The sequence below is a fragment of the Apis laboriosa genome, unplaced genomic scaffold (assembly GCF_014066325.1).
Source record: "Apis laboriosa isolate Shangri-la unplaced genomic scaffold, ASM1406632v1 scaffold26_cov146, whole genome shotgun sequence".
NCBI classification, from domain to species: Eukaryota; Metazoa; Arthropoda; class Insecta; order Hymenoptera; family Apidae; genus Apis; species Apis laboriosa.
Window position 1 is genome coordinate 1531435 of NW_025222592.1, and position 9967 is coordinate 1541401.

General features: G+C 21.7%; 1 protein-coding gene across 2 annotated transcripts in view; it reads right to left on the bottom strand.

Annotated features, from left to right (window-relative positions):
- Positions 1 to 6645, bottom strand: part of LOC122713990 (PWWP domain-containing protein 2A-like) — a 62659-nt gene extending 56014 nt beyond the window's left edge. For both annotated transcript variants that reach the window (XM_043934919.1, XM_043934918.1), the window contains exon 1: positions 6256 to 6645. In XM_043934919.1, the coding sequence (XP_043790854.1) occupies positions 6256 to 6410 (155 nt within the window). In that variant the 5' untranslated portion in view covers positions 6411 to 6645. The remainder of the gene's footprint in view (positions 1 to 6255) is intronic.
- Positions 6646 to 9967: the final 3322 nt, after the last annotated feature.

Consider the following 9967-nt stretch of genomic DNA (forward strand, 5'->3'; position numbering starts at 1 on the left):
AAGTTATAAGCAGTTGAAGTTTGCGCTAGATGAAGTGAAACGAAGATAAAGTGAAATCACTTTATCTCTGTCATATCGCCATCTCACACTATCGCTATTCCGTTTTATTTACGTTTTATTTTAATGCAAATTTAAATTGATTATAATTTAATAAATAAATTATTAATTGGCATTTTATATATTAACTTTTATCTTCATTTTGATCTTTAAAATTAATCCTTCAAAGATGTCTCACAATGTATATATTAACATCCTTTAATACAAGCAGTAGTGGTCAAACAAAATGTCCATCAGAAATACTCAAGAGCTATATTTCTTGATTTTTAAATTTTAGAAAAATTGAAATTATATATATAAAGTTATTTTCAAAATATTTTTAAATATTTTAATTATTATATTAATATTTTCAAATATTTTTGGAAAATAAAATTATTAATATTAACTTATTATAAATTATAAATATTTTTATTTTCTACAATGCATGATTATAATTATAAATTATTCGTTTTTTTATATACTTTTTAAACCAAATTTTATCAAAAAATATAATTATACTTTATAAAAAGAAATTATAAACTACAATAAAAATCTAGAAAAAATACATAAAGGTCACGACGAGATAATCAGAAAATAAAATTTTTCAGAAAATTGGTAGAAAGTTAAGTTTAAAGATTTAAGAAAATACTCTATCATAAGAGCAAAAAATATAAATTTTTTATTTTTTGTTTGTTATAAATATATTTTAGTCTTGTTTTTTAAAAAACATTATTGAATTATTATGAAAAATATATAATTTCAAAGATAGTAAATTTGATTACAGAGATGATTACATATTTTGAATATTATTACAAATATTGCATATGCTAAATTCTTCAAAAATTCATGAAATATAGAATTTAAAAAATTTGGAAATATACAGAATCACAACTTCGTAAAATTAATTAATATTCTATAATAATATAAAGCAATTTTTTTAAAAATATTTTCTTTCCTATATTTATATCATTAGCATCTTATAAATTTTTTAAAAATATTAAAAATTCATATATCCATCAAATTTTTGTTTTTTTTTTCTTTTGTAACAATAAAAGATTATCATAAACCACAATCTGAAAATACTTCCACCAAAAACAATTCAATTAAACAAAATTATATGTAGATCATACTAAAACTATTTTGAAATTAACATTCATAGACTTATACATCTTTCAACTATGTTGGAAACATAAATTCATAACAAAATGTGCTTATAAATTTTAACAAAATCCATTTATGAAATGATCTGTATACCGCTTGATTACATGACAAGTGTCTCTCTTGATTCGTGGAGACAAGAAACGATGAAGAGAACGAGATTATTGTTATCATTAGATGTTGCAATATATGTTATGTTAATATAATTAAATACAGACTTCGATAAAGTATAAGTAAATATAGTATAAAATTGCAACTATGTTTCGTATTTTGAAAAATCATGCAACAATCCTACTTGCCAAGTAAAATCATTAAAAATTACTTTTTACAGTAACATTTTAATATTTCGTATCAATATTAAATCAATATTAAATTTTATCAATATTAAAAATATATTATATAATTAAATAATTTAATACACAGATTATTTAGAATATTAAAGTATACTAAATAAATTAACTCGATTATACTTAACAGAATTTCGTAAATTATTTAGATAATTGATTACATATATGTTTCCATCATATTTTTTTATCAATATATCAATAATATAATCAATATATCAATAATATAAAAAAAATTATATATGTAATATAATTTAAATTAATATAAATTGTATTTTTGATTAATTAATTTTAAATAATTTTATTATAATTTAAAATTATATTATAAAATTATATATTAAAATTTAATATATATTAAAAATAAAATTTTTAATCTCTTTTTTATTATTTTTTTTTATTTTGTGTAAGAATCAAAAAAATATTTAATTTATTTAAAAATTTTAATTTATTAATCATTTTCAAAACTTTTTCGAAATTCAAAATTTAATTTGCTAATTTTCTAAAAATTTTTTCAATTATTTTTAATTTTTCCAAGAAAAATAAATATCAAATATGTGATTACTTTCAGATATTTATTTATTCAGGATTTCATAAAAAATATTTATCCTAAAAAATATTTATTCATAATTAATTAATTTAACAATCTTTTATAATTAATTAATTAAATTTATTACATATTTTGAAATCACATATATTTTAAATTAATGCTAGAATTATCAAATTTTTAATTTTTGCATTTGTTAAATATATAGAAGTATTTTTTATATTTTATATTTTTATTTTTTATATTTTTTATATTATATATTATTATAATTATAATTTTTATACAAAATTATTATTGTTTCATACTAATAACTAATAACTAATAGAAATAATTATTTTATAATTTTTCATATTATTTTAATTTTAACTTATAAAATTTAAGAATATATTATAAATATTTTCTTTAAAAACGATGAAAGTATTTTTTACAAAATTAATATTAATTTATATATAAAAATATAATTGTTTTATAATTGTTTATAATTATTTTATGATATCATTTTAATTCTAATTTAAATAAAATATATTTAGAAATATATTATAATCATAAAATTAAAAAAAAATAGAACATACTAGTATCCCTCAAGAGTTTAGCTCTCAATTAATACCGTTGTGAGTCGTAGATGACTTACAAGCTGGATGAACACTAGATTCAGCAAGTCCTTCAAAATAACGGGTTTTACCGGGTTTTTTGTTTTGCATTTACTAAAAACATGTAGCTATGCATTCAAACTATCTTCTACGCTCAAGAAAATTAATACTGACTATTATTAAGATAAAAACATAATTACATGTATCTATTAATTTTTATCATGACATTTTAATGGTAATCATTTACATATATACAATGTATTTAGTTATACATAAAACGTTTATGTTTTAGTATCAAATTACTTTATTTTGTGATTTTAGATTTATGTGATAAAGATTATTAATTTATTAAGTAAAATATAAATTATATATATAAAATTAAATATAAAATTAACTAATCTAAATCAAATTTAATCAACCGAACTATATACATTATACTTGTGATTATCTCTGACTCAATATCAACTAAGAATTAAATTTTGATAACACAAGTTTAATACACAAGTTTTAATAGATATTATACAAATAAAATATATGAAATAAAATATTAATTCTTATATCATAATATATATATCGAAAGAAACATTTTTAATGATAAAGATTCTTTCTGATTTTTATAATTTTTCTATTTTGTTTTTAAATTTTAATAGCATAATAAAAATAAAAATTAAAAACAAAAACAAAAATAATAGTTTCAAATTTTATATAATTATAACATTACGTAAAATTTTTTGTTTTCTNTATATATATATATATATATATATCTTACAATATACAATATATATTTTATAATAAATTTTTAGTCACAATTTAACATAATACGAATAAAAATATATTTTATCAAAATTGAAAATTCCTAAATTAAAAAATTCATGATATTTGAAAAATATTTATTCATAAATTTATTTATAAATTTGTTCATATAAAAATTAACAAGATGATTAAGACATTTATTAATGAAACTAAATTTTGGCAAAAGTAAAATTTAAAATAAGAATATTTCTAAATTATCTTTTAAATTTTATTAGAATTTTACTATTTATTCATAAAAAAATAAAATTTTAATGATTTAATTATTCTATACTTTATAATCGTTATATAGATTTTACAGCACAAATTGTTCATTAAATTATTAATTAATAATATTTAATTCAAATTCATAAAGTTGAATGAATTATCGTTAATTAATCATTAATAATAATTTAATTAATAATTTATGATGATACATTCATAACCGGCTGTAGAACGTCTTTGAATAGTTAAAATCAGTTTCGTGTCAAGCTGAATTTTCTCTACGATAGAGTGAAATCAGCAATGACTGTACGAACAAGGCAGCGTTCGCCGAGTATGACTCACGATTTCAAAGCCTTTTTCAATAATAATATCAACCACTAAACTAAAGCAATTTAATATGACCACATGAAACAATCGTTTGAAGAAATTGATAAAAAAAATAATATGATAAAAAACAATATATTTTTCTATTAAAAAAAAATAAAAAAAAAGCTATATTTTGTATCGTATATTTAAAAAACATGATTAATGAATTAATATTAATTAATAATATAATCATTATTTATTTAATTAATAAATAATTTTTAATATTTTTTTACTTATTGTTTTCATATCTTAAATGATTAATTAAAAATTTTTTAATATTGTTTTTTTTTTAATATTTGTCAAATAAAAATAAACGTTTTTATGTTTTTTATATTTTTATTAATTAAAAATAAATTAAAATAACATAAATTTCATTATAATGATATAATCATTCATATGACCTTATTACCTTCATTTACAAATTTAAATATGTGAAAGTCACAAGGTTGCAATTTATTATGTTTTTAAATTTTAACTCTCAGCATCAACAATTTGATCTTAAATTGCCAATAAAGATATAAAATGGAGAATGGATAGAAGATAAAAAATAAAATGGAAATTCGTAAATTTTCAATGGAATTCTTTTTACACATATAAAAAATAATTTAGAAAATTTAAATTGCATATTTGTAATATTTAAATGCAATATTATAACATTTCTATTTCATGCTTAGTTTAGCCTACTTTAATAACTTTCTATTGAGCATTGTGACTTTACAATTTATTTGACATTAAAGATATCTAAATAGTGTAAAAATCATTTCTAAAATCACAATAAAAAATAATAAAAAGAAGTAAAATCTTACAAAATTAATATAAAACTTTTCTATTTTGTAATATAAAATTGCAATAAAAATATTACAAAACCATTATTCATTATATTATACCAACAATTGTACTACTAGTAGTAAGTAATTTAACTAACTTCTTGTTGATTGAAAACTTTAATTTTGCTAATTTCCCACAAGAAAAAGAAAACAATTTTCTCATAAAACAATTTCACATAATATATTAGTAAATTATATAAATTATATAAATTATATATCAGAAAATTAAAAAATAAAATTATATTACATTTCTTATTGTTAAATTCATGTATAAAAATCAAAGTAACATGATTGGCCATATCTAAATTAATTTATCAAACCTACGAAATAATGAAATACTTTTATGATTTAATTCGATGATGGAAACGCAAAAGCACAGAAGTAACAAAAGCTTCACAAAATACATAGAACTTATCTTCATCAAATAAATAAAATTTTAATAAAATGATGTTTCTATCGTGATTGTAAAACTTTCCCTAGTAGTGGCGATTGTTCTTTACGGAGGGCGTAAGTCATGGACACGAGTCATTGTGGAACTTCCGTTTATAAAAAAAAAACTATATGCAAAACACGTAACTGACAATAATTGACTATCGACTATATCTAGTTTCACAGTCAATAAATCTTCAAGATTGTAAAATTTACTTTTTTCATCCCGTATAATCACATTCTTTTTTTTAAATAGAAATGATTTCACGAGACAAATTGTGTATACATATTTTTGAAATATGAGAAGATAAATAATATAACATTGATTAAATTTGATTTTTTTAATTTTAATTCAATGTAATTGATAATAAATATACTTTATAGAAAATATTACAGAATGTTCTTTTTGCACGTAAACGATGGATACATAATAGCGACGATTAGAAATTTTGCCGAATGCCGATCGTCACTTGCCGACGGCTAGAAATGCGGATAACTTTTAATCGTGACTCTAACTTAAAATTCGACAAGAAGATCATTGCGTTCTTATCGAATATGTTTTCACACGCGCACTACACGTACCATAGAAATACACATGTACACAAACACGTTACTATAAAGATTCACAATAAAACACAATATGCACATAACAAACAATCTTGGTAGCTGTGAGATGTTGCCTACGAGCAACAACAGCAGCATGACATGCTTACTAGTGGCTTCCTTCGACCGACGATCGGTCAAAACAAATTCAAACCACGATGAAAAATTGGATAGTATGAATGATTAGGAGAGAATAATCTCAACGAGGATTTGGATGAACAAATCATCGTATAGAATAAAGATTCAGGAAAAGAGAAAGATAGATAGTAAGTGATAGAGAGAGATAGAGAAAGGAAGGAAGAGGAGCTGGAGGCATGAAGAGCTCTCATAGCAAGTACACTTACCTCTTGGTGGCATCGAGCAATGCGCCCTGGAAGCACTTGGCACCGTGAACGAAGGACACGACGATGATGTCCGGTAGCGCGGACTCGACGGTCACGAGGATCTTGTCGCCCCTGGCGAGCGTGAGCGCGGACAGGGCCACCGTGTCCGCCGCCATCTTGGCTCGTTAGAATTATTGCTCCTCGCCGTGTCGAGACCCGTCGTCTCTCTCTCAGCGGATGACGTGAGGAGCGGCTGGGGCTGCCTCACTCTCCTCCGTATGTACGGAGGCCATGGGCTCTGCGAGGCATGCTTGGGGTGGGGGAGACAGAAGGGCAGTCTCGGCCTGCTTGCTTGCTCGCTTGCTCGCTTGTTCGCTCGCTTGCTTTCCTAGCAGTCACCACCGCCAACCGCACCGCATTTCACGTTTGTGCACAGCTGGGCATTTGTGTCGTACTGCGCATGCGTTTCGCGCTCCCACTCCACTCCTAAAGGTCCGTAACTTGACACTATTGGCCCTGAAATTTATATAAAATTAAATATATTTTTTAAATTTATTTTTAATTAAAAAAAATTAATAAATATTCTTAATAATTTAAAAGAAAGATGAATTATAATATCATATTTGAATAAATATTGATTTGTAATGTATTATTATTGTATATTTTGTATTTATTATTGAGAAAAGAAGAGAATTTGAAGAGTATTGAAAATTTAAAAATATATTACTATAATATAGTTAATATATAAATTAATATGTAATTTTTTATTTTTCTTATTTTCATAACTTTTTAAAGAAATCATCCGAATAGATATTAATAAAATAAAATATACAAATTAATATTTTTATAATCATTGTGATATAATTCCTCAAAATATTAAAAAATGAATTTGAAAAAATAGATATAACTGATATATTGCCATACAACACTATATTATTTTACTTCAGGATAGTAAAAACTGTTCACAATACCCTTCTTTTTTGATAAGCAAACCCCATAAATGATAGTGTATATTACTAAAATCTTCTTTCTTGAAATTAAATCTATTGTTTTTCCATTGAAATGCACATCTTCTTATGATTTATTCATTCTATAAAATCTGAATTAGCTAATTTTGAATAAAATTTGTTTTTATACATTGAATACCCGGTCTAGATACATCACTATTATACATATACTTTTCGTAAGCATTCTTTCTCCATGAGATATAGAGGGGACAACTTGGAAGAATAAACTTACTCTCTATAAAATATTTTATGTTTAAGAACTAATTATGCATATTGATTGGAATAAATTTAATAAGATTAATTATTTTGCATAAAAATATGTATAAATAGGAATAGTTAGCATATAAATGATAAATAAAAAAATTTTTTAGACATTTTAATGGAAATATTATATAATTATTAAATTTTAATTGTTATTCTTTTTTAAAATTTCTAATAAGTGGAATAAAATTATTAAACTTAATCTATGATCTAAGTATAATCTTTTTTTCTCATAATTTTAAAAATCCATAGTTTTTGATAAATAATTGTGATATTTTTATGACGATGAACATATCATGATAAATAAGATAAAAAAATAAAAATAAAATATGAATTTTTTATTAATAATAAATTATCACATAGAGATAATTGTAATAACAATTATTTTACGAAAATGATTATCGCTAATAACATTCATTGAATCTAACATTATTTTAATTGCAGAAAATAATATTTTATAGATTAGTTTATGGAGTTAGTTTATAGTTTTAATAGAGATAATATCAAAAAACATTTATATTGAAATATTATTTATAATATTATGGATGAAAAAATTAGTGCAATACATAATAATTTTGTATTATATTGTAAAATAATAATAATAATAATAAAAAGAGAATCAAATATAATTTGTACTTTTTATATTATATGCTATAATTTAATAATAAAATATAAAAAAATGTAATAAATAATTAAAATATTAATTTATGAATTCTTTTATAAAATAAATTTTTTAAAATTTAATCAAGACAAAAAAAATAAATATAGAAATATTAAATTGATGAATTCACTATTGTTCTGATTCATTGTTAAAATTATTATTTTTGAATTATTACATTTATTAAATCCATTAATTGCAAAATTTATAAGGAAAATAAATAAAATAGATATTGGTAGAAATGAGTAACAATTTAAACGCGAAGATGAATATCCGAAATTATATCATGAATATTACGAAACAATAATTCATGACAATTTTAGCTATAATATGACGCCTAACAAATGAGGTCGAGTTCTACTTTTCCCGAGCACGGAAGTATATAGCTTAGTCGGCCTAGTGCACTAAGTTTTTATGCGCTAACTATGTTGCAATGACCACAAAAACGACAAAAGACGGTCTTATAATACAATAAAAGAAGATAAATCAAGAAAGGAAAAAGAAAGAAAAAAAGAGAAAAAGAAACGACGAGCGCTAATAATTCGTCGATAAAGAAAATCACGCTATGAACATTACAGGAATTCGACAAGAGCGCCCGTGAACTTGATTTTGTTCACTGACCTCTGTAACTTATTAAGCGTTATGTTTAAACTTTCTCTGATCAATCCGTCTCGTAAATTTAACAAATTGATTTAAAACCGATATATAAAATCAAAATGAAAGGAAATTAAAAACGAAAAGTATCATCAGAAACGAATTGCAATCTTTAAGGACAAGATCAAAAGCTCCATAATATAGTTTAGTGAATTTTATGTGCATCAATAATTAATATTTTATTGATGCTATATAATAAACAATACAAATCGTGGCGTAATAGATAGAAGTCTATTCGAGCGAACCACGTCTTCGATATTAGTTCTGTACTACTGTCAATATTATTGCGCAACTCAGAATATTGCGCGTTCCATATTGAACGTTTAGGGTGTTCTTCAAACTGATATGAAATTGGGAAGTGTTACCACCATGATCCATTCTTAAGAGAACAAGGACTATTGTTCTTATTGAAGAAAGGAAGTTTGTAATTTCGAAATGCAACTCTTTGATGTTTGAGATAAATTTTTAAATATCATAGTTGTAAATTTGTGTTAATTGAATATTCGTAGTCTAGCATTGTGTAAATGACATTATTTCAGGCAAAGTATTCTAGAAACCTTTTTCATATTTAGTAAATTCAAAAATTTAATTATATATATAATTATATGTACAATAATAATATATATAAAAAATATTTGCATATTTTATTATTTTGATATTTATGAAAATAAATAAATTTAATTATAAAAATTTGTAGTATTATTAAAAACAACAATGTATTATTAAAAACAACAATGTTAAATGTAAATATTAATATAAATATAACATTACAGCATTTACATCTATTGTATAAGAAATGCAAACTAAAAGTCAAATTATATTTGAAGTTAATTAAATAGAATTAAATAATTTAATTAAATAGAATTAATTAGATAATTAAAATAGATAAATTTTTAATTATTATGAATATGATAAATGTAAAAACATAAGAATATTATAAAAAAAATTAAAATTTTAAGTAATATATTCAAAAAAATTTTTACATTTATAATATGGATATGAATTCATATGCAAATTCGTAAAATTTATCTAAATACAAATTAACATTTTGGAAACATATCTGTTTTAGAATATGTTAAAAAGAATATATTATGCGATATAGAATAAAATAACTTTTAAATTATATAAAAAAAATGGTTATATTGACAAATAT